General features: G+C 40.7%; 1 protein-coding gene across 2 annotated transcripts in view; it reads left to right on the top strand.

Annotated features, from left to right (window-relative positions):
• The window catches only part of LOC128098899 (solute carrier organic anion transporter family member 1A5-like), a 60,702-nt gene extending 42,992 nt beyond the window's left edge, over window positions 1–17,710 (top strand). For both annotated transcript variants that reach the window (XM_052720419.1, XM_052720420.1), the window contains 6 exons: window positions 2,489–2,684; window positions 5,077–5,242; window positions 7,044–7,216; window positions 14,035–14,099; window positions 15,162–15,279; window positions 17,491–17,710. In XM_052720419.1, the coding sequence (XP_052576379.1) occupies window positions 2,489–2,684; window positions 5,077–5,242; window positions 7,044–7,216; window positions 14,035–14,099; window positions 15,162–15,279; window positions 17,491–17,710 (938 nt within the window). The remainder of the gene's footprint in view (window positions 1–2,488; window positions 2,685–5,076; window positions 5,243–7,043; window positions 7,217–14,034; window positions 14,100–15,161; window positions 15,280–17,490) is intronic.
• Window positions 17,711–26,669: the final 8,959 nt, after the last annotated feature.

Raw genomic sequence — 26,669 nt, 5'->3', positions numbered from 1 at the left:
AATCATAGGCTGCCAGCATCCACATTATCTGAAATAATAGGGTTCTCTGAAAGTCCAAATTCCAGTCCCTACTGCTGTGGGATGGTCTGTATGTCAAATGTGTTGCTGATTGGTCAATAAATAAATCACTGATTGGCCAGTGGCTAGGCAGGAAGTATAGGCGGGACAAGGAGGAGAATAAAGCTGGGAAGTGGAAGGCTGAGTCAGACACTGCCAGCCGCCATGATGAGAAACAGAACGTGAAGATGCTGGTAAGCCATGAGCCATGTAGCAAGGTATAGATTTATAGAAATGGATTAATTTAAGCTGTAAGAACAGTTAGCAAGAAGCCTGCCTTGGCCATACAGTTTGTAATCAATATAAGTCTCTGTGTTTACTTGGTCGGGTCTGAGCGGCTATGGGACTGGCAGGTGAGAGAGATTTGTCCTCACTGGGCCAGGCAGGAAAACTTTAGCTACAAATGGCATCCAACATGGTGGCAAGAGTTTCCTCCTAAAAACTGAGAAAAAAGATTCTAAAATGGAGCTAAAAACAGTTCCTTATTGTCTCTCTCAAATGAGCGGCAGCTGCCGGTTTGAGCTACCTGTGGGTTCCTAGCTTGCGCTGCTCGACCTGCCATATGGAGGGAATGAGGCCTTTTCAAGTGGCACATTAAGCTGTGTGGTGGATTTAGACTTTGCTAGCACAAAACAAAGAAAGAGGTTTCTGGGCTACATGCTGCTTGGATAAAAGCATAGACCCACAATAGCTCCCAGAGCTGGTGGTAAACACACCACCGCCATGTTGGGAAACTGAGGTGGGCAGAGCCAGCAGCCACAGCTGTGCAGTTTAAAGCAATAGATTCACAATAAGACAGATTCAGATGTAATAGTTTACAATGTGTGTAAAATATACATAGGCTTGAAAGAGACAAAAAAGGTGATATATACAATTATATAAACAAATACATAGTTTTAAAAATTAAAGTCTTTAAAGAGACAGTAAAATTAATATAAAAATAAGCCACGTAAAGATGAATATTCCACAGAGAATCTGGATTGTGTTGTGTTTAGGATTTTTAACTGCAGAAAAACATTTGATTGTAAAAGCTGTTGAGTTATGCCAAAATGTATATTTTAAAGGTACCTTGACTTCAAAATTTGGATATAAGGATATGTTGCTTTGGAAAGGAGATTTTGCTTTTGTTCCCACAGAAAGCCAAAGGCTATGGATTTGTTCCAGATTAAGATACATCAGGTTTGACCAGCCAAGACCCCCTGAAGGTCTCTGATGATACCATGGTCCAGATGATCTAACATCCAGAATGGTTTGAACGCAACTGGCTCATACAATACAGCCTCATAGACTATTCCATAATCCTAAAATTTTCTTTATGTCCCCATAAGATACAGCGCCCCCCTCCAGCAGGAAGTAGTAAGAGAAGCTACGCCCAAATTCCCAAATTATATATAATTTTACTTTGTTCAGGTTAAAACTTTACTTTTTGAAAAAAAATAAAGAAAAGGGGAAGTGCTGTGGGATGGTCTGTATGTCAAATGTGCTGCTGATTGGTCAATAAATAAATCATTGATTGGCCAGTGGCTAGGCAGGAAGTATAGGCAGGATAAGGAGGAGAATAAAGCTGGGAAGTGGAAGGCTGAGTCAGAGAGACACTACCAGCCGCCATGATGAGAAACAGCATGTGAAGATGCCGGTAAGCCACGAGCCATGTGGCAAGGTATAGATTTATAGAAATGGATTAATTTAAGCTGTAAGAACCGTTAGCAAGAAGCCTGCCTTGGCCATACAGTTTGTAACCAATATAAGTCTCTTTGTTTACTTGGTCATGTCTGAGTGGCTGTGGGACTGGCAGGTTAGAGAGATTTGTCCTCACTGGGCCAGGCAGGAAACCTTTAGCTACACCCTACCCTTAGATGTATAAAATCAAATGCATTGGTATGGAGCTCAAAGGATGGATGGATTATTCCAAGCCTGGTGCTGGTGTATGAATGCAACCTAGCCAGGATTTTCTCTTCCCTTTTATTTTCTTTGATTTTTGCTGAGGAAGGAGACTCAGAGAGGAAGAATGCTGGGCAGTATAAACAATGCACAAAATGTTCTACACTTGATAAGTATCGAGTTAGCAACTGCCTTCAAAATCACCTGGATCTGAGTCAAATTCCCATTAAACAGAGGGGTAAAATACATGAAAAATAGGATGTCGTAGATATGTGCATGCATGCATTTATGTATGTGTGTATATATATATGTGTGATGCTTATCAGGTGTTTACAACCTCCTGCAAATGATTAAATGAATGCTAATACTTTTTAAAGTGATGTTATAGAACATTTGAAAACCTCTTTATAATCAATAGTAATATTTGAATGAGTAGGGGTTAAGATCACTATATATTAGAGATAATTTCATAAGTAAGATATTTGAGACAAATTGATAACATTTATTTTTCTGCTGTCTTTTACAAATACTTTTTTACTTGCATTAATAGGTCTTTATACCTTACCTCCAATATTGGTTGGATATTTAATGGGTGGCTTGATTATGAAGAAGTTCAAGACTTCTATGAAGAAAGCAGCATCCATAGCTTTCTGCCTATCCCTGACTGAATACCTTCTATTTTTCTCTTACTTCTTAATGACCTGTGATAATTTCCCAGTTGCTGGTTTAACTACCTCTTATGATGGGTATGTTGTTTCCTAATGGAGATCATAATATTTTTAGAATGGCTAGTTCATTTTCTTGAAGAATTCTCTATGACCATATCATTTTATTACAATTTAATGGTAGTGATCCATGGCTATCTTGTATTTTCCTCCCATCCATCAATCTTATACCAGCTATATGTTATAAGTTTATTAAAGAGATCAGGGGATGACCAGTGAGTAAGTTTATGATTTCACATGCATATGGGTGGTCATCATGGTAAAATCCTAGTCTACTTTAAAGTGTAATAAAGGAAATAATCTAGAGCTTTGCAGCCTAAATTATCCATGTATTTTGTACTCCATAAACAGATAGCATTCAAAGTACACTATACAGACCAGTGAGCCTTAAGAGGTTTCTACAATAGGCACAAATTTAGCATAATTGAATTGAATACGTGGTATGTCAGCAAATGAATGTATTTATATATGTCACTGGTATAGTTATATCTCACGTATTCTGTAGACTTAGATTTTGCATTTTAAGGGATGTCTGGTCATATTTTGCATAGCATGGGAAATTTAAAACTTTGCTTAGGGGAAAATTATACAACCAACCAATCAGTTAAAATGAATAAAGCATAAACTTGCAGGTTTTTTTCAAAGTGCTTGGTGAGCAGGCAGGAAGACCTGAGTTCTGATCCCCAGAACCCACCTACAGCTTGACATGCTAGAGTATCTAGGGTTTTTTATTAAAAAAATTCTTTCCTTTTACATACCAACCCCTGTTCCCTGTTCCCCCTTCTTCCCTTCTCCCACTCTTTCCACCTCCCCTCATCCCACCCCCATCCCCTCCTCAAGGCAGTAAGGCCTCCCTTGGGTAGTCAACACAGGCTTGCACACCAAGTTGTAGCTGGACCTAGCCCCTCCCCGCTGCATCTAGGCTGAGTAAGGCATTGCACCATAGGGAATGGGCTCTAAAAAGCCAGTTTGTGTATCTGGGTTAAGTCCTGGTCCCATTACCAGGGAACCAACAAACGCATCAAGCCACTCAGCTGTCTCCCACCTCCCTGTACTCAGATTGGTGTCTACCCTTGTTGTCATCATAGAACCTAGATCCAGTGACTGATGGAAGCAGATGCAGAGATCCACAGCCAAGCACTTGGCCAAGATCCTGGAGTTCAGTTGAAGAGAGGGAGGAAGGATTATAGGAGAAAGGGGGAATCAGGTTCATGATGGGAAAAACCACAGAGATAGATGACCTAAGCTGGTGGGAGCTCATTAGCTCTGGACTGACAGCTGGGAAGCCTGCAGGGGACCACACTAGGCCCTCTGAATGCAGGTAGAGTGTCTGTAATCCCAGCACTCCTCATGTGAGCTGAGAGGCACAGGCAGGGAAACCTGAAAGGTCATGAGACTGCTAGTATGACATTTGCAGCAGTGAACATCTGGGGACTCTGTTTCTAACAAGGTGGAAGATTTTCTACTGACCTCCATATGTGTGCTTACACACACACACACACACACACACACACACACACACACACACACACAGAGAGAGAAAAAAAATTAAATGAAAATTTCCTTTCAAAATGCTTAAGAATTTTAAGATTTGAATAATTTCAAATATAAAATCATAAATAACTATACATATACACACATATAATTACTGATTTGGATCTCTTTTTAAGAAAGTAATGTTCTGTTCACTTTGTAGATGTGAAAATAGAAACAGGGAATTAGTGAATTTACAGAAAATTCCTTCCACAATGCCAAAGTAGAGTTGTATGTACTGACTCCATCTCCAGTCCTGCTGCCTTCACACTGTTTGAGTGACAGGATGTGAATTCAGACTCTAGACTCCCACATTATCCTCTTAAATCCCATTCTCAGTGCTGAGTTCTCTATATCTCAGAACAGCATGTCTGGTTATGCAAACCACTCTCTTTTTTAGGCTAAATGAAGCATCTATCTTAGCAATGGAAATGCAGATTTTGTTCACAGCCTTCTTTCATTATTTTCCATCATGGAGATCAATGAGAGATGACCATCTTCATTTTTAGCTCTACAATCACAGTGTTTTTCTGTGTGGTAGGCACTTAATGTTTGTTTCTGAAGTAATTGAAAAAGCAGTTATGTGACCACCAGAGCAGATAACTTGTGTGCCAAAAGCATAGTACAGAGATTACACATTGATATTTCGATGATTTCTGAAATGTTTCTCCCAGTGTCTCTGTCTCTCTGTGTCTCTATTCTCTCTCTCTCTCTCTCTCTCTCTCTCTCTCTCTCTCTCTCTCTCTCTCTCTGTGTGTGTGTGTGTGTGTGTGTGTGTGTGTGTGTGTGTGTGTGTGTGCAATCTGAGATGAAGAGAAGGAAATAAAGTGGTGCTTGAGTAGCTTTTAAGTGTCCCTAACATTATTTACAATCATTTCAGAATCCAGCAGCCTTTGTACGTGGAGAATATGGTCCTTGCTGACTGCAACACAAGGTGTAACTGCTTAACTAAAACGTGGGATCCAGTGTGTGGAGACAATGGCCTAGCATACATGTCAGCCTGCCTTGCAGGCTGTGAGAAGTCTGTTGGAACAGGAATCAACACGGTAAACACCCTTTCAGTGATCTGAGCTGATTTTTCTGTGCCACACTAATGTGGCATGATCTAAGCCTATATCTGCTAAAAACCAAAAATTAGTCCATGCTTAAAAGAAATTAATATATTTTATGAATAACTAAATTTACTTTATATATTTATACCTGACCTTACAATTTCTAGATGTTATGTAAAACTTTGTCAGAGTCTGGGAATTATTTTGTAATTTCAAAGAAGTTGAGAGCATTATTCAAATGATTAGAATTAAAATGCTCTGCATGTGCTGTAGAGCTAGCTTAGCTGTTAAGAGCACTTGCTGGTCTTTCAGAGGACCTGTTTACTTCCCCGTACCCATGTGGAGCATCTCCCAACTCTAGCTCCTGGCAATCAGACACTCTCTTCTGCCTCCATCAGACACCTACATGCTCCTGCTTGTATACACACAGACAGAGAAGCAGACACATAAGTAAACATAAAAATTACAACTTTAAAAAAATCTGCCCTTTTTGTGATAGGATCTCATGAAACCCAGGCTGACCTCCAACTAGCTATGTAGTTGAGGCAGGCAGAAAACTTATCTTTTCATATTGTGAGCTTCTTTCATTTATTTATTCATTTATTATGGGTGAATGTGCATGTGTGTATGCAGGTGCATGAGCACATGGAGGTCAGAAGACAATCTCAGCTGTTGACTATCAGGTCCCACCCACTTTGTGCTTTTGAGACAGAACCTCATGGCCTGGAATTTGCTGATTCTGTTAGGCTGCCTGGCAAGTGATCCCCAGGGAGTCACTGCTCCCATCTTCAGAGCACCAGTGTTGCGAGCACATCCTCCACACGTGCATCTTTCACATGTGTGCTGGGATCTGAACTCAGGTCCTCACCCTTGTGCAGGACTTTATAGACTGTGCCATCTCCTCATGATGGTTTAGCAGGAAATAGTTAGGCATTTTTTTTTGTCTTAAACTTGTTATAATACTTACAGTCTTGGTTGGTAATCAAAGTGAAATATAAATTTTGATTCTTATTCAGACTAAGAAACATAACAATTCAAACAAAATTTGACTTTATTGTTAAAATCAACTCTTTTTCTTGGGGACATGACTATTAGTAAGCACCTAAATATTCCATCAGCATTCTGAAACACATTCTGTTTTAGTACTTAGTACTCGGGTCAAAACAAAACATAACAGTATTTATTGACTTTTTAAAAAATTATTTGCAGGCTAAAATGTTAGCTTAGCGAGTAAAGGCATTTGCCACCAGCCTTGCCATCAGAAAAACAACCTGGAGACCTACACGGTAGAGGAATAGAACTAAGTCCCATAACTTATCCCCTCACTTCTACATGTATGCCATGATACACTTGTGTTCACACACAGACAGGCACACACACACACACACACACACACACGTAAACACACCTGCAGGAAAAAAAAATCAAGAAAATAAATATAAATGTAAAATAAAATAAAATGTGCTTTCAGGATAATTGATTTTTTTGAAAATTTACTCCATGCATTTAGAAGAATGTACCAGTATTTTAAATCTACCCCTTTATATTTTATGATAGAATTCAAGGATACCAAAACCAAAAGGAAGGAAGTAAAGGGGGAAACTAACCTCTGTTTTATTCTATATTTATTATTTAATGAACTTGGTCCTCATTCATTCTAGATGAGTGCTCTTCCTCTGAGACATAACATCGGCCCCAACATGCTCCATTTTGGTCTAACTGGTCCTGTAGAAAATATTGAAGGTTTATGCCCAATATTTTTCTTCATTAAATAGGACTTTGCTTTCTTTGACAGGTGTTTCAAAACTGCAGCTGCATTGGATCTTCAGGAAACTCATCTGCAGTCCTTGGGCTGTGTAAAAAGGGCCCTGACTGTACTATCATGCTGCAGTACTTTTTCATATTGGTACTAATTAGCAGTCTCATCTACTCACTAGCAGCCATTCCTGGATATATGGTTTTACTGAGGTAATAAATAAGTCTTTCATTTACCTTTCTCTCTTTCTTTCTCAGTAGTATGTGCATTTGTGAATAAATAGGGTGTGTGTGTGTGTGTGTGTGTGTGTGTGTGTGTGTGTGTGTTTCTCTTGTTTTTGAGGCAGGGTCTCCCTTCTTTCTTCTGCTGCTGGCCTGGCTGTGTACTCCAGCATACCAGGCCCTCAAGTTCCCAAGCAATTCTGTTTTCTCCTATTTCACTATGAGAATGCTGAGATTACAGATGTATGTCCCTGAATTGAGCTTTTTAACTATTTTTTTACATATGTTCCTGGGTTCTTGGTCGTCTAGCCTTTGTGGCAAGCAACCTTACACACTGAGCACCCCACAATGCCATTTAGCTATTTTGGTCAGTTACCAAAATTTCTTTTCCCAAGAAAGGCTTTTGGAGTCAAGGTTTCCAGAACCTCAATGCTCTGAGATACCTTATCAAGGTTCTTATACTGAGCATTGCTATATTTAACAGTAATTTAAAGTTTTCTGGATTTTTCCTGCCTGCCCTTTCCTATTTTCTCTCCTTATGTCTTAAGCCCACATTAAGGGACATCTTGTTTTAACAGGGAGAGAGGAGTTGTCTAGCATTCACTCCCTAGGCTCGGCTAACTGACTTGCAGAGAGTGAAACCCTCTGTGTAAAAGTGACCAGGCTCCCTTGACATCCTGAGCTCAACCTGTGTAGCACAAATCTTAAATGGTCTTATTAATAAAAAACTTGGGGCCGGGTATTGGGGTGAATGCTGAAAGATCAGAGAAACAGAATGAGCCACAAGTAACCTCACCTCGCCAATTCCTTAGCTGAGCTTGTTTCCTCAAACTGGAAGCCTCTGAGTCCTCTTCTGAATAGATCTCAGCTGAACTGCAGTTAAAAACCTAAAAGCTTAACAGACTCTATCTAGTTCCTGGTCCTCAGGCCTTATATACCCTTCTGTTCCCTGCCATCACTTCCTGGGATTAAAGGCTTGTGTCACCATGCCTGCCTGTTTCCTTGTGGCTTTGAACTGACAGAGATCCAGACAGATCTCTTACTCCTGATTGCTAGGATTAAAGGCATGTGCTACTACTGCCTAAACCTATGTTTAATATAGTGGCTGTTCTGTTCTCTGACCCCCAGATAAGTTTATTGGGGTGTACATTATATCAACCACAAACATGTCTTTAACAAAAAACATGAATGCAATAATAGATACTACCTAACCAATAGAGATGAGTGCAACTGCAGTTACTCTCTAACAGTGAGGTACAGGAATACATGAATACAATAATATGTGCTCTCTAAACAGGGGTACGGTAATGCAATATTTGATACCGAAACTTTAAAAGACGTGAGGAAGAGCAGAGCCACATCTCAAGGTTTTTCATAATTAGCAGGTGTTCTTCCCAGTCTAGCAAATTTCACACCTACTAACAATTGGAAACAGCTGAAGCCTTCTTTTCTTGTCTCACTGGAATTTAGAAGCAAAGTCGAGTTAACTATGATGTGTGATTCATAGCATTTTATCCTTATAGGATGGACCAAGCTTCTCCCTCCACCCTTCCCTTCCCTGCGCTTTTCTCTGTTACCTTGACCACATTCCCTTTCAATGCCATGTAGCTGGAGTTTTCTCCAGTCCTGCCTGGCCCACAGTCAGGACAAATCTCTCTCACTCACCAGTCCCGCAGCTGCTCAGACCCAACAGAGTAAACACACAGAGACTTATATTGCTTACAAACTGTATGGCTGCAGCAGGCTTCTTGTTATCTAGTTCTTATATCTTAAATTAACCCATATCTATTAGTCTATAAGTTGCCACGTGGCTTGTGGCTTACCTGTACCTTACATCTCGCTTTTCATGGCAGCGGCTGGCAGCATCTCTCTGAATCAGCCTTCCACTTCCCAACATTCTCCTCTCTCCTTGTCCTGCCTATACTTCCTGCCTGGCTACTGGCCAATCAGTGTTTTATTTATTAACCAACCAGAGCAACACACTTAACATACAGAACATCCCACAGCACTTCCCCTTTTCTTTTTTTGAAAAAGGAAGGTTTTAACTTTCACATAGTAAAATTACAGATAACAAAACAATTATCAAGCAAGAATTACAGTTACAATATCTAGTTTATTTATAATAACTAGTCTATTTGTATTTGGCAAAATTAAAGAAGATATCTATCCTATATTTGTGAATCTAAGGTTTCATATCTAACTTATCTTTTATCATAACTAAGGAAAATTATAACTATCTAGTCTTCAACTACACCAAAGACCTCAGAAGGATATAATATTTCCTGAGAAATGGGAGAAGGAGACAAGTAACTTTCAGGAGTCTTGCAAGAGTAGACAGAGACAGTTGGCAGCCTGGATAGTTACCTAATGTTCCTTTGCAAATTTGGGGCATCTGTCTTCAGCCCACAGGCCTAGAGTCTCTCTGTCATTTCTCTCTGTGTCCTGTAGAATGTCTGGAAGTTTCCTCTGCAAAGCAGAAACCTGAAGGATCATTTCACCAAGCAAATTTCAGTGGTCACCCTCCTATGGGTCCTGCATGTCCAGTCAATCAAACAGTCCAGGCAAGAAGAGTTTCTTGCCCAAATGGCTATTTTTGTCATGGTGAAGATAAACTCCATATGGAGTGTCTTTGATGTCCATCCTCCTCTCTGAAGTAAATTGGTGCTTCCAGGAGCAGACATGTCTCATTGTCCAGAAAGTCTAAATTTTTAAAACATTTTAAATGCCATATTCTGTAGGTCTTTGAAGTATTTTAAGATTACCTATCTAATTGAATTATATCTATGTATACCTAGAAAACTTAACATGACTATAAGTTTGACTATCATAGACTAATTGTTAATCTGTATTTCTTAATTATCCATCACAATCTAAATGAGATACATAACCATATTACCTCAAATGAGTGTAGAAATATATATATACATATATATGTGTATATATATACATATATAATAACAAAATCAACTCTAAATTTGTATCAATAAACTAAAGTCTATAGCAATGTAAAACATTTCTAAACAAGTTGTTGTTCTCTAAAAGTAAGTTATTAATCTACCCTTTCATCCTATCATTATCTATACTATCCCCCTTTCTTCTTTAGAAAGAGATTGTATTTATAATCAATCTGGTTTAAATAAAAATATTGGTTTTTCTCTGTTCCATACCAGAGGGCTCTTCTGACATGGGACATAAGAATCTCTTAACCTTTTATTTTAGGAACATGCTTGGGTTTAGAGAAGGAGTGAACCAATTCCATCTCCAAAGCCAGCTTGGTATATTTGGAAATTTGGGCATAGCTTTTCTTACTACTTCCTGCTGGATGGGGGTGCTGTATCTTATGGGGACACAAAGAAAATTTTAGGCTCAAGGGGTAGTCTGTGAGGCTGTATTGTCTGAGCCAGTTGCCTTGAAACCATTCTGGATGTTGAATTATCTGGGCCATGGTGTCACTGGAGATCTTTCAGGGGGTCTTGGCTGGTCAAACCTGATGTATCTTAATCTAGAACAAATCCATAACCTCTGGCTTTCTGTGGAAACAAAAGCAGAGTCTCCTCTCCAAAGCAACATATCCTTAGATCCAAATTTTGAAGTCAAGGTATCTTTAAAATATACATATTTGCTCAAGTCAACAGCTTTTACGATCAAATGTTTTTCTGTAGTTAAGAATCCCAAAGACAACACAATGCAGATCCTCTGTGTGATATCCATCTTTATGTGGCTTATTTTTTATATTACCTTTACTGTCTCTTTAAAGATTTTATTTTTAAAAAACTATTTTTTATATAATTGCATATAACTGTATATATATATTTCTTTCAAGTCTACATACATTTTTACACACATTGGAAACTATTCTAACTGAATCTGTCTTATTGTGAACTTATTGCTTTAAACTGCAGCATTTCTAAGACTGAAACAGTGCTGTGGCTGGTGGTTCTGCCCCCGTCAGCTTCCCAACATGGTGGTTGTACAGTTTACCACTAACTCTGCGTCTGGAGCTATGTGTACCATCAACTATCAGAAGTAGTTCTATCAAAGCAGCGTGTAGCCCAGAAACCTCTTTTTTTTTTTTTTTTTTTTTTTTTTTGGAAAAGGCTAAATCCAACATGCAACAGCATAATGTGCCACTTGTAGAGACCTCATTTCTGCCATACTGCAGTTCAAGCACAAATGCCAAGAAACTGCCATAGTAGCTCAAACCGGCAGGCTGCTGCTAACTTGAGAGAGACAACTAGGAAGCTGTTTTTAGCTCTGTGTTAGAATCTTCTTTCTCTGGTTTCAGGTGGAAACACTTGCCCCATGTTGGGTGCCATTTGTAGCTGTAGTTTTCTCCAGTCCTGCCTGGCCCACAGTCAGGACAAATCTCTCTCACTCACCAGTCCCACAGCCTCTCAGACCCAGTAGAGTAAACACACAGAGACTTATATTGCTTACAAACTGTATGGCTGCAGCAGGCTTCTTGTTATCCAGTTCTTATATCTTAAATTAACCCATATCTATTAGTCTATAAGTTGCCACGTGGCTTGTGGCTTACCGGCACCTTCCATTTCACTTTTTATGGCAGCGGCTGGCAGCATTTCTGTGACTCAGCCTTCCACTTCCCAGAATTCTCCTCTCTCCTTGTCCTGCCTATACTTCCTGCCTGGCTACTGGCCAATCAATGTTTTATTTATTAACCAACCAGAGCAACACACTTAACATACAAAACATCCCAGAGCAATCCCATCCCTTCCCCTTCTCCTCAGTCCCAAAATCCCTTTCCCTTTCCTTCTTCACTTCCCTCCTATTCTACCCTCATACCTCTCCTCTCCTCTTTTTTCTTCTTCTCCTCTCCTCTTCTCTTCTCTCCTTTCCTTCCCTCTCCCATCCTCTCTTTTCCCCTCCCTTTTTATTCCCTTCCCTCCCTTGGTTCTTTCTTTCCCTTGCTTCTATCCATCATAGACTATAATGGAATAGGATATATATTAGGATATATAAAATATGTATTAATTTTCCATGGTGACATATACTGTTCTTATATTCACACAAATGGGGATGTGGTATATGCTTTGTTCATAGTTTCAGGCACAGATAAAGGCATTAAGTATTGCTAGTCCTTACAAGTGAGGGAGATTTGGCTGTGACATCTGTCACCCCATCATGCTCCAGGCTGATTCAACTGATGTGGCTACATGGTGTCTGCTTTCTCCTTCACTACTCCAGGTACCTCTGTTCCAGAGCAGCATGCTCAGTTGATAAGATTGAGTTTTCCTCATAGAGGAGGATGGTCAAAGGAGAAGGGCATGTGAGCAGCTTTACTTCTGTTAAAACTTCCGAACACTCTCAAGATATGCTCTCATGTTTACTGATTGCCTGTTCCAAATTCTATGCCTCACAGTCTTTCTCTATTATCTTACTCTCTGAAGTTGACTCTGTAACTGGGTATTAAAAATGTGACTCATTGATGTTTTAATATGTGATTTTTAAAAACATTTAGTGTGTGTGTGTGTGTGTGTGTGTGTGTGTGTGTGTGTGTGTGTGTGTGTGTGTGCTCGCATGCATGCAGATGTGTATTTGTGGTTGAAATGAGAGGGCATCTTACAGGAGTTGGTTCTCTTTCCACCATGTGGGTTCCATGTATTGAACTCATTTTGTCAAGCTTGTTGGCAAGCAACTTTACCCACTGAGTTATCTTGATGAAATGAGGTGGAAGTCTATTCAAATTATTTTTCTCAAATTTCTTTGCTCTTTCTTGCTGAATTTAATTATAGTGTAATGATGGGTGATACAGTACTATTTGCATGCTATCATTACTCATCTTGACTTTTGTTTTTTCTTGAACTTTGTCATGAAACCACTTCCAAAATGAAATCTCAACATATGCATTTATTATGCTTTTCTTTCCCAAGGGTGTATTTGGTGGGGATAGAGCATATTTTAGAAGGACTCACACATTTCTAATTTATAAGAATATTTTTTTAGTTTTCTTCCTGACTGCTTTATAAGCCTCCCCTTTGCATGTAATTGTCAAAACCATCTCAAGTCTATTTTTGTAGGCAGTACAGAGAAGACAAACATCCAAAGTCATTAACTCCATATACCAAAGGCATTTTCTTTTTTAAAAAACATTTTATTTATTTATTTATTTATTTATTTATTTATTTATTTATTTATTTATTATGTATACAGTGTTCTGTCTGCATGTATGGCTGAGAGCCAGAAGAGGGCACCAGATGTTATTGTAGATGGTTGTGAGCCACCACGTAGTTGCTGGGAATTGAACGCAGGACCTCTGGAAGAGCAGCCAGTGCTCTTAAACTCTGAGCCACCTCTCCAGACCCAAAGGCATTTTCTTAATGTCATTGCCTACATGATGGATTCTTTCTCTGTTTATCTCTGTGAATGCCTTTATATCTTGAATTTTTGTATAAAATATGTTAGCTTTTTTAATAACATGATAGAATACCTGGCAAACAACTTAAGAGAAGAAAGATTTATTTGGTCTTTGTTTTCAAAGGTATGGGTTCGTTATGATGGGTACAGCATGGTGGTCACCATGGTAACTAAGGATCTATGCATTTAGGTTTATAGCCAATGTCTAACAGTTAAAGGTCTCCACCTTGCTTTAGATGTGTGGAGGTCACAGGACAACTTTCAGAAGTTATATGCCTTCCTCTGTTTGGGCTTAGCAGTAGAGCTATATTGTCCTCACCACAGGATGAAAAGCTTAACCATTAGGATCATGAACTATGACAGTCAGTGGAAGGAGGCTAGGACAGATATGGGTTTGCTTGTTGTACTTTTATTTATGTGTATGTATTTTTCAGGTGTGTCAAGTCTGAAGAGAAGTCACTTGGAATTGGATTACATGCATTTTGTACAAGAGTATTTGGTATGAACAATTTCCTAGCACATCAGACCAATATTATAATAAGTACTTAGTAAACTAGCTAATTTTCTCTGAATAAAAAGATAACAACTATCTTGTTAACCCAAAACACAACCCTCACCTTACAGGGAATAAGAGGTTTTATTCTAGGATCAAATATGAGTCACCACAATGGGAACACAGATTCAGGTCATCCAAATATCAGTTTTCAACATGGCGACGTTAGAGATGTTTATAGTTGGAGAACACAGGAAGTCATGAATAAGGCACTTCTCAAATACATCTGTGGGAATGTCAGCTAGGCTGGTGACAGCAAAGCAGGGAATTCTCTGCTGTAGGCTCAGGTGCTATCTGATGGCATTCTTAGGGTTTGGGTGCGTGGAGGCTAGTGACCTGTTAAATCACCACATCTCCTCAAAGGTTCCATGTGATTGTTATATATGGACATGAGGCCAGACACAGGGAAGGGCCAATGCGTGGTAAAAAAGAGAAGAAAAGATAATTTGTCTCTGGATCTGCGCTATCCCAACTGTCCACGTCCAGGAAATTACAATGACCTTGTAGTATCTTTAACATACATGTGCTCTGTCCACATAACCCTGAACTCCAGTTTAAAGCCCTTGTGATTGGAAATGGCAACTTTTAATTAGTCTGAGAATGAGGTAACCACAGAGGTGAAAAATGTTTCCCCTTGTCTTTCCAAAGATTACCTATACTTAAGTATACATTTCATCTCATAGTAGATTCAAGAATAAAACAAGAAGGAAATGATTTTGGTAGTTAGATGAACAGAAAAGTAGCACAAGGCATTAGAGAAAATACATGGGTTCATGGTTATAAACTCAATGAATACTTTATTAGCATTTTTTACATTGTTTTATTTGTTGTGATCTAGAAACTTTACATTAAATTATAATTTCTAAAAGTGGAGAGGCATTGATGCATATTTTGGTATGCTGTTTTTTGTTTAATACTGAACTGGAGGTACTTCCAAATAAAATAACACATCACCCTCTCTTCTTTCTTCCTGACAATGGGCTGTTTTTCTTTCTCTCCTCACTGCAGCTGGCATTCCAGCACCTATTTACTTTGGTGCCTTGATAGACAGAACCTGTTTACACTGGGGAACTCTGAAATGTGGTGAGCCAGGGGCGTGCAGAATGTATGATACAAATAACTTCAGGTAAAGTTAACTTTTGAGACTTACTTTTGTAGTGAATAAACTGTCCTCATTCATGTCTAACATTTTCTTGAGTGATAAGATGACATTTGGCTTCACTTTCAGAATGCATGTGGACGGTATAACTTCCTTATTTTGTATTTTATTAATTCTTATTTCTAAAGTGTTTGATACACTTAAGCATGAGTGGGTTTCCTAACCTAAGCCTTCATAATACTTTTTAAAGGGAGCTGGTGTCTGTGTAGAGGCCCTGGAGCAGTAGGGGGAGAGCCGCATCTGGAGCTGAGCTAGCATGGCAGAACTGGAGATAAACAGGACAGCAAGATCCAGAGACCAGGGACAATGGCACTGTTGGTGGAAACAAATCTCTTGGTTCCCACCACCCCATACCCATGAATAGAGAGAAGGACTCCTCCCTTCCGCAGGGGTCAGTATGGCAGTCCCGGCACATTCAAGCAGCATGGATTCTGACGTTCTAGCTCCTGGGAAGGTCACAGCCCTCTCATGCTTGCAGCCTGATATAGTAAGAACCCAAGTCTGTGGACGGCCCTTGCAGTTTAACAGCACGCCAGGTGCTGTTGCCAGGGGCCTCCTGGAGAAGGGGCCTGCTCCCTGAATTTGACTGATAGTCTCATCTCTGGGAACCCATAGGTGCTCCACTGCGCTTAGTGGTTGGCTGCCTCGTGGACATTACCTGGCTCAGTAGAGCGGTTGTGGTACAAACCAGCTGAGAGCTTCACAAAGGGGGAGGATATTGTCACACATACACACAACCGAAACCATTAACCTCAAGAACCCGCAGACCAGGGGGCCTGGCCTCTGAGATCCAGGTGCATCCAGTTGTGTGCTTTCATGCTACTGTTTAGACTAAAGACAGTTACCTGCATGGTTCCCACCACTCACAGTGCTACACAGGCACCTGTCACTAACAGTATAGGAAAGAATTGTGGGTTCCCTGCTGACCTACGCACAGAGGTCATGATAGGTTGATCTTGAGCCAGGCTTAGGCTGTTACCTTGCTGTCCCTATAGGGCAGCAGGCCCCCCAAAAGCCCACAGAGAACCTTTGTTTGCTACAGACTGCACTGTGCTCCTCCTTGCTCGTAAAACCACTTCAGCCAAAAGGAATTATGGCTCTCTGAAGGTATGACCCAGTTCTGTCTGTTTCTGGGTGAGGAGGAAACTGAGAAATTCTGGGAGAGAAAAGTGCTGGCTATTGCCCTGTCCCCAAGTGTGCATGGCTGGGGTGGCTGCTATCCCATTCTCAGTCTGGCGTGCCTGTAGTAAAAGTGTGGAAGGCCTCAACTACTTCTGTCAGTGTGTCTTCATTGGTTAAAGTTCCATTTGCCTTGACTTCCCCAGAATGGTGGACTGTAACCTAGAATTATGAGCAAATTCACCCTATTCCCCTCAAACTGATTTTGTCAGGCTCTTTTATAACAGTGGCAGGAAAATTAACTAAGGTATTTATTAATCTATTACCCATCTAGAAAAAAATCTGAATTGTATTTCTAGGCTGTTGTATTTGGTCCTAAACATCTCCACATATATAACATATTTATACTTTCCCACTGTAGACGTAGCGATGATCATTTTCTCTGTGCTAAAGTAGTTCAGGATTTCCTGCCTAAGGAATTGTGCCACCCACTGTGTGCTAGTTCTTCTCATCTCAATTAATGTAACCAAAATATCTCCCACAGACATGTTTAGTGGTCAACATATTCTATACAGGCCTTCACTGAAACTTCCTTCCCAGGAGACTCTAGATTGTGTAAAGTTCACAGCACTATCCATCACACCATATTTTCCTATAAACATGTTAAGAACATGAAAGAATGTTTTCATAGTTATTTAGAAATGTACATGTCACAATACCTATTTCCCAAACACATCAAGGCCAGAAACCTGAAGTCATATTTTATCAATTCTACAAAGAACAGACGCTTATAGCAGTATAAAAGTTATTCTCAGAAATGCTGAAAGGGAAAATTACCTAATTAATTTCAGGAAACTTAGAGTCTTCATGCTTAACCTGGAATAGTTCAGCAAATGAAAAGAATTAATAACTAAGCAAAGTAGATTATGTAAATTACATGGGCAAAATAATCATCTGATGTTTTTCTTTGAACAATAAATGATCTGTAAGAATATAAAAGGTTAGCTTCCACTGAACTCATTAAGAATTATATTAATACAGATCAGTTGTTTTCAATAGGAACATTTACATTGGCGTGCCTGTAGCAATAAGAGGATTGAGCTATCTCCCCGCATTCTTCATTCTAATACTCATGAGGAAGCACCAACTCCCTGGGGAAATTGACTCTTCAGAAACTGAACTAGCAGAGACGAAGCTCACAGAGAAGAAAAGCGAGGGTGTGGATGTGCACAGAAGTCCTGGGGCTGAGAATGTCGGAGAACTGAAAACTAAGCTGTAATGAATTTTTTATTGGCCTGCACAAGCCCATGACAGAGTGTGCATTTGGTTCTTTTGAATCGTAAGAAGTACCATAGGAACTCCCTTCTTATCCTTAAGGACCTCAAAAATTATTTTATTCATGTCAAAAATATTTACTGGCAGCATTTTTAGAACATTAGGATAGCACATAAGATTTTCCAAGGGAAGTCTATGGTGACCCCCACACTGAACTTTAAAGCTATCCTCATTTTCAAAGAGCATTTTCTCTTTTAACTCAATCAAAGCCCATGAGTATTTCTCACATGTCTTCAAATAGCATTAAAACTTGTCCATTTCCGAAACACTATTCAATTTCATTAAATCTATGCTTTAATGTTGGAGGTATTTAGAGCTGAAAATATGCATCTTTGTTGTGTCACATTGAATAATTATCCTATCTACACGCAAGACATCTGCACATGTCTATGTCTATTTAGGAGTTGTAAACTTTTTTTGAGACATTCTGCTTTCAAGATATGACTTCTCATTAATGTGTGACCTCTTGTTTTGAATCCCTTTTTTTAATTACTCTTGTCAAACATTTAATGACTTTGTTTAGAGCACTGATACATTTAGTGAGGTTATTAAAAATCTTGTAGCAAAGATGGTTCAAACATTTTTTTTATAGTAATTCAAGACTGAACATGAAAGTTTTCTTAAAAACAAGTATTTGAGAAAGGCAGACCTTGCAAAGGCCCTATGTGGAGACAGAACTCTATGTCAGTAGTGGAGTGCTTGCCTAGTTTGTGGCAACCCCAATGTAAACTACTGATAATAAAACAAAATGTATTTAAAAAGTCAAGGATGGATGCAGTATTTACAGTTCAACAGACTACCTTCTCATGTGCAGGTGGCCTCTTTGGTTCAGTGTTCATTTTACTCATGGGTCCTCAGAGCACCTGGTTATTAAATTTCAAAATCATCTTAGAGTAAAATGATTTAACAGGGGCCAGCTGGATGGCTCAGTGGAAAGGGGTGTTTGCCACCAAGTCTGACAAGATAATTTTGATCCCTGGGATGAAGAAAGAAAACCATCTCTTGTAAATTGTCCTATCCCCTTTTCTGTACTTCCTCACCCTCAAACAAATAAATAAATGAAAAAAATTGTAGAAAGTTGTAAAGTGTGACTATTGCTGTAACATTGGGATTAAAAAAATTCAAGGTGCACTTTAAAATCAAAATCAACTTGTGGTGGTTTGTTTGAGAACTGTCCCTCTTAAGATCAGGAATTTGGACATTTGGGTTCCAGTTGATAACTCTGCTTGTGGATAACTGGGGGTGCACCCTTAATTGACAAAGTGAACCACCAGGCTAGGTGTTGAGAGTTAAAAGCCTCTTTTATTTCCAGTTCCCTCTGCTTTGTGCATTGGTTTAGGATGTGAAATCTCAGCTTCCTGCCCCAGTCACCATGCCTGCTGCTGGTTGTCATGCCTCCTTGCCATGAGGGACTTCTATCCCTCTGGAATCATAAACAAAAAAACCCTCTCTTCTTTTACAGGTTGCTTTGTGGTGTTTTTTTTTTTTGTTTGTTTTTTTGTTTTGTTTTGTTTTTCTAGACAGGGTTTCTCTGTGTAGCTTTGTGCCTTTCCTGGATCTCGCTCTGTAGACCAGGCTGGCCTCGAACTCACAAAAATCCACCTGCCTCTGCCTCCCGAGTGCTGGGATTAAAGGCGTGCGCCACACAACAGTGAAAAGTAAATAATACAGAACTGTGGGAGCCTGTTTTCAGGTTCCTCATGGCTTTACCAGCAGGTTAGCATAGAGGATGATTAGGGCCACAGGCTTGAGTGCAGGTGTCTGAAATGATCTGCACTTGGCTGTGCTGGGGGAGGAGGTCTTTTGCTCCACCCCTTGGCGTCTCTATAAATACCCCTGGGGCAGAGACAGTCAGGGCCCCTTGGAATAGGTTCCAGGCCCTCTCGAGGCTGCCCTGTATTTTCTATCTGTTTATCTCCACACTCTAAATCCTTCTATCTAGTATTTCCTGCTGTTCGCATTCAAGAAAAATCTGGGGAGCTGTGGGGTTGGTGGGTAAACACCCCACACAGAACTCATCTTATTTTGTGGCTGATAAAGAATGAAGAGATTTTAAGGAACAAACCTGTCTGTTATAGAGCCATGGTTCATGACAATAGCATGACTAAAACTATTTCTTTCTGATCCTCATTTTTCTTTCCTTGGTAATGAATGTCCGTAATATAAAAATGGCATAAATCCCTATAGATGGGGAGGATGAAGGAAGGAAACGATCAGAATGTCGTTCTGTATGCTGTGAATGTGTGTTGCTCTGATTTGGTTGATAAAATGCTGATTGGCTAGTAGACAGGCAGGAAGAATAGTATAGGCAGGATAAGCAGAGAGGAGAATTCTGGGAACAGGAAGGCTGAGTCAGGAGTCGCCAGCCAGACACAGAGGAAGCAAGATGTGAAGGCAGATTTGAGAAAAGGTACCAAGCCACTTGGCTAAACATAAATAAGAATTATGGGTTAATTTAAGTGTAAGAGCTAGTCATAGTTAGCCTGAGCTAATGACCAAGAAGTTTTAATTAATATAAGCCTCTGTGTGTTTACTTGGGTCCAAGCAGTTGCAGGACTGGTGGGTGAGAGAGATTTGTCCTGACCATGGGCCAGGTGGAACACAAGAAAACTTCAGCTACAAGGAAAGGTGAGGGGTGGAGGTCAATATACTGTGGTTATTTATGCATAGTAAAATGAAAAAGAACATCTACCTATTAGAGCAGAATGCAAGCAGCCACAATCTTAAAAGCTATTTAAGGGAACCAGAGTGTTCATGGGAGAGTTAAGTTGACAGTTTCAGTTACTTGAACTAAGGACCAATTGACTTCCAAGAAGAAAAGGCTTATTTTGTTCCAGAAGTCTCCAGCCATGCTGCTTTGAACCTGAGTCTATGTAGCACATTGGGGAAGAAACTCATAGGAAGGAAGTTGGGGACCTCACATTGACGTGGAATCTGAGAGAGGGATGGAAGTGGCAAAGGGCCTAGTATCTCTTTAAGGGCTTATGGCCATGGACCCAACTTCCTCCTTCTAGGCCCCACCTCTTAATGCTTCAACAACCTTCCAACAGCACCTTGCTGAAGACTAAGATTTTAACACATTGGGGGATTGTCCAAACCCAAACAACACTGAAGAGAGAAAGTAGACAACTTAACTGAAAGTCTGCAGTTACCTTCATGTTATGATTTTCTGAATTAGTGAGTGTGTCCTAAAAAGGAAAGTGTCATGGGGATAGAGAGAGAGCTCACCACTTAAGTGCATGTGTTGCTCTTGCATAGAATCTGAATAGGTTCCCACTACCCACAACCACCTTTGACCTCAGCTCTAGGGGATCTGATGTCTCTGATCTTTGAGGCACATGTGCTCATATGAATATACCCAGTGCCCGGGACTCACCCCTTATGAAGTAGATAGTCTTTCACTCTAAAAGCACAGGTTCTTCTTTGATACTTAGAAACAGTCAGTAGCCAAAGGAAGCCCACTGTGGGACTCAAATGTTCAATTATTTTTTCATTTTTTGAAGCAGTTTCCCACTTTTTATTATCAGACCAGCATCATCTTCCTGCCACCCCTCTCTAGTGTAGGGATTACAAGTGTGTGCCACCACACCCAGTGCAATCTACATTTCTCATCTGTAGTCATCTCAGGGATATTATCCCTTCTTTGACGCTGTAGCACACATGAACACTGTATTTCAAAGAAATGACTTAATGCTTTAAAGAGTTTTGTCAGTGTTTCCAAACACATGACATTAAATTTTAAATAACATGACTTTTCCTAAAAAACATCTGGGCATAGAAATTGGTCTGTGAACCTGAAAACTGATAGATTTAAGACAGTTGAGAACATGATCTATCAATGCAGGACCATCTCCAGATGTTCTTGACAGTGATGGGAGCAGACTGTAGAGTTCTTCACATTCAAGTCATGGGGCTGGATTTTGGGAACTGATTAGTGAGCAATAACAGCACTGTTATTAAGCTGTTCTAAATGGAACATTATCTTTTTGAGTTAGCTGAAAGGACCACCACTCCTCATGAAAAACACACCAGAATCTCGGATTTTGTGTCCTAGATGTGGTATTGCTTCCCCCAAGAAACCTTCCATCTGAAGATGGTGAGAGAATGCACACGACGATTCAGTCATTGGAATGCCAGGAAAGGGTGACAAAGCCAGTGCAAAACGTGCTATCTCCACTTTAGGTATTTTTAAACTTAATTGTTTATTCCTTCTTTGGGAATTTCACATCATATATCCCAATCCTGCTCACCTTCCAGTTCCTCCATATCCTCCCCTCAATGCTGCAGAATGTCTCCCCAAACTAATTAAAACAAGAAACAAACAAATAAAAAATTCCACCTCACTCCTCTGTCTTTCCAACACCTCTTCATGCTAGTGTCATCAGGAGCTGTGGTGTGCCACACAGTTTACCCTTCTGTCCAATCAGCCCCACCAGCAAAATGTTCAGTGCAATGAGTCTTTGTTCTGCTTCAGGGCCTCTGGCACACCATCATCACTGGATCCTTCCTGGGGGAATATCTTTCTGTATGCTGTGAATACATGTTGTTCTTATTGGTTAATAAAAAAGCTGCTTTGGCCTATGGCAAGGCAGCTTAGAGACTGGTGGGGAAATCCAAGAGAGATAGTGGTAGGAGAAAGGAGAGTGGGAGAGAAGCCAAACCACCATCCTAGTAGCAACATGTAATGGGATGCAGGTAAATCTACGGCCACGTGGCAATACATAGATTAATAGAAATGGGTTAATTTAAGATGAAAGAGACAGCTAGCAAGAAGCCTGCCATAGACCTTACAGTTTGTAAATATTAGTAGGCCTCTGAGTGATTATTTTATAAGCAACTGCAGGACTTCAGGCCTGTGCAGGACCAGAGAAAACTCTGGCTACATACCCTCGCTGAAATTCCTCTTGGATATCTTGTTGTCGCCCAGAGTCAGGGAGATCCTTTAACTATCATTCTGCAGGACAAGTATCTTCATGCATCCAGCAGGTCATAGATGGGATAGATGTTAGAGTGGGCCAATCCAAGGCCCAGGATGTGGGTCAGGGTGGTAGACAAGCTGGGTGGTCTGGGCCACTGGGACCAACCCCTTAGGTGAGGGGCAGAGACAGTTCTCCTAGACTCATGACATTGAAGCCAGATCTTGAAAGCCCATAGTGAGGGGTAGAGCCATATCTCTGGAATGTAGAGGCCAAATCTGTTACAGCGTCCTGTGAGGGGTAGGTCAACCTATCACAGGGCCAGTGATGAGCAGGGTTCACTGAGCACCAGCAATCAGAATTCAACTGTAGCTGGAGTTTTCCTGCCTGGCCCACAGTCAGGATAAATCTCTCTCACCTGCCAGTCCCACAGCCACTCAGACCCGACCAAGTAAACACAGAGACTTATACTGCTTACAAACTGTATGGCCATGGCAGGCTTCTTGCTAACTGTTCTTACAGCTTAAATTAATCCATTTCCATTAATCTATACCTTGCCACATGGCTCGTGGCTTACTGGCATCTTCACATGCTGTTTCTCATCATGGCGGCTGGCAGTGTCTCTCTGACTTAGCCTTCCACTTCCCAGCTTTATTCTCTTCCTTGTCCCGCCTACACTTCCTGCCTAGCCAATGGCCAATCAGTGTTTTATTTATTGACTAATTAGCAACACATTTGCCATACAGAACATCCCACAGCACTTCCCCCCCCCCTTTTTTTTTCAAAAAGGAAGGTTTTAACCTTAACAAAGTAAAATTACATATAATTTGGGAATTTGGGCGTAGCTTCTCTTACTACTTCCTGCTGGAGGGGGGCACTGTATCTTATGGGGAAACAAAGAAAATTTTAGGATTATGGAATAGTCCATGAGTCTGCATCGTCTGAGCCAGATGCCTTCAAAACGTTCTGGATGTTAGATCATCTGGGCCATGGTGTCATCAGAGACCTTTCAGGGGGTCTTGGCTGGTCAAACCTGATGTATCTTAATCTTGAACAAATCCATAGCCTCTGGCTTTCTGTGGAAACAAAAGAGACTTTTTTCCAGAGCAACATATCCTTATATCCAAATTTTGAAGTCAAGATATCTTTAAAATATACATTTTGGCATAACTCAACAGCTTTTACAATCAAATGTTTTTCTGCAGTTAAAAATCCCAAAGACAACACAATCCAGATTCTCTGTGTAATACTCATCTTTACGTGGCTTATTTTTTATATTAATTTTACTGTCTCTTTAAAGACTTTATTTTTTAAAACTATGTATTTTTTTATATAACTGTATATATCACCTTTTTTGTCTCTTTCAAGCCTATGTATATTTTACACACATTGTAAACTATTACATCTGAATCTGTCTTATTGTGAATCTATTGCTTTAAGCTGCAGCAGCTGTGGCTGCTGGCTCCACCCACCTCAGCTTCCCAACATGGCTACGTTTACCACCAGCTCTGGGAGCTATTGTGGGTCTATGCTTTTATCCAAGCAGCGTGTAGCCCAGAAACCTCTTTTTTTGTTTTGTACTAGCAAAAGCTAAATCCACCACACAGCTTAATGTGCCACTTGCAGAGGCCTCATTCCCTCCATACTGCAGGTCGAGCGCACACGCTAGGAACCCACCAGTAGCTCAAACTGGCAGCTGCCTCTCATTTGAGAGAGACAATTAGGAACTGTTTTTTGCTCCGTTTTAGAATCTTTTTTTCTCAGTTTTAGGTGGAAACTCTTGCCCCACGTTGGGCGCCATTTGTAGCTGGAGTTTTCCTGCCTGGCCCACAGTCAGGATAAATCTCTCTCACCTGCCAGTCTCATAGCCACTCAGACCCGACCAAGTAAACACAGAGACTTATACTGCTTACAAACTGTATGGCCGTGGCAGGCTTCTTGCTAACTGTTCTTACAGCTTAAATTAATCCATTTCCATTAATCTATACTTTGCCACATGGTTCGTGGCTTACTGGCATCTTCACATGCTGTTTGTTATCATGGCGGCTGGCAGTGTCTCTCTGACTCAGCCTTCCACTTCCCAACTTTATTCTCCTCCTTGTCCCACCTACACTTCCTGCCTAGCCAAAGGCCAATCAGTGTTTTATTTATTGACTAATTAGCAACACATTTGCCATACAGAACATCCCACAGCACTCAACACATATTGTTCCTATTAACCCCTGTGGTAACATGGGCCATGGATATCATCACAGACCCTAACTAGAGCAGGAACATAGAACCAGAGATGCCCTCAGCAGCAGCTCAGGACAGGATGTTACCATGACCCCAGTGGCAGCATAGGCCATCCAGATCAGTATGGTCCCCATGGCAGCAAAGTCCTTGGACACCAACATGGTCTCAGGTGGCTATCCAGACCCCACACATCTGCTCAGTCCCCAGTGGCAACAAAAGTCACGGACATCAAACAAGTCTCTGGCTGCTCCTGGGCCATGGTCCCAGAAATGGTTCATCACAGCAACCTGGGGATTGATGCCACCATAGCACTATGTGGCAGTGCAGGACATCCAGTTCAACATGGCTCCAGTGGCAGCATGGCCCCCAGGCACCAATATGGTCACAGGTTGCAACCTAGACCCTGGGCATCTGTGTGGCCTTCGGTGGCAACACAGGACATCGCCATCACAGGCCCCAACTTTGGTAAGACCATGGACTCAGAGTGGTCTGGAGCAGCCTGTGCTTAGATATCACCATAGCCTCAGGATTTAGCACAGGCCACTCTGACCAGCATGGCCGCTGCAGCAGAGTGGCCCTTGAATAATGCAAGATACAGAAATCTTGGATCAGGTCAGACTGATTAAAGGATGAAATCAAGTCAATACACTCATGAATACAGAATGAAGCAGTGCCTCTTCATTCACCAGGGAGAGATGAGGAAGATCCAGAAAAGGTCACTGAGCCATGGGTTCAGGAAGCCCTCCACAGTCTAAGAGAGCAGGACCCTCCTACACAGGTTCTTAAAAGGTAATGTACCTTCAGAGAAGACCATGCACATTGGGCCAAACTGCTCCATTCCATTGGTCATTAGACTGAATGGCAGAATTCCCACAACACTTGTATACAAACATGGCCCCAGGTGGCAGCCCAGATCCTTGGCATTGGCCTGGCCTTGGATGGTATCAGGCCTGGCTATGGTAGGGCCACAAACCCAGACATGACACCATGGTCATTCAGATTGGAATAGCCCTGGGGCACCAACCTGGCCACAGGTTGCGGCCTAGACCCTGGGCATCCATGTAATCACTGGTGGCACCATGGGCCACAGACATCAACACAGACCCCAATGTTGCAGGACCACAGATTCACACATGGTCCTCATCAGCAGTCCGGGGCTTGCATGATATCTTGGCCCGAGATGGCAGCTCAGGTTACTCAGATTGTCATGGCTTCAGTGGCTGGTATTTTTTTCTTAATGATTTGTCTATATTAACATTCCTATATAGAGGTGTCTAGCTACTACTTGAGGCTGCTAATGATAAAACTAGGATTGAGTGTGAGTGTGAGTATGTATATATACCCCATCCTCTAAAATGGGACTGATGTAAAGAAATGTTTTAAAAGATATTTCAAGCATGTCTTGTGAGTGAACAGAAGATAAACAATTATGAGAAAACACAAAAATAATCTGACAGATAGTAATGTTGTGAATACTATTTTAGAGTAAAGTTCATTGTATAAGATGTGAGAACCCACAGACACATTTGGTAAAAGTGCTCAGCAAATCTCTGTACATACTTGAAGAAAATAAATGGAGACACCGGAAGAAACATGAGGAAATACTGTTAAATTTTCCATCATGATTCAATTTTTCTGCTTATTGGAAACTTCATATTGGTTTTACAGTTATTTTTAGCCATGAGAAAACCAATTGAAAATTAGTCAGTTCAGAGAACACTGTTTGAAACCAGGGAAGTCTTCAGATGACAA

Source organism: Peromyscus californicus, unplaced genomic scaffold (genome assembly GCF_007827085.1).
Source record: "Peromyscus californicus insignis strain IS unplaced genomic scaffold, ASM782708v3 Scaffold_6__1_contigs__length_162567912, whole genome shotgun sequence".
In the NCBI taxonomy this organism is placed as follows: domain Eukaryota; kingdom Metazoa; phylum Chordata; class Mammalia; order Rodentia; family Cricetidae; genus Peromyscus; species Peromyscus californicus.
Note: the sequence above shows the minus strand (reverse complement) of the source record. Positions and strands in the feature narration are given on the sequence as shown.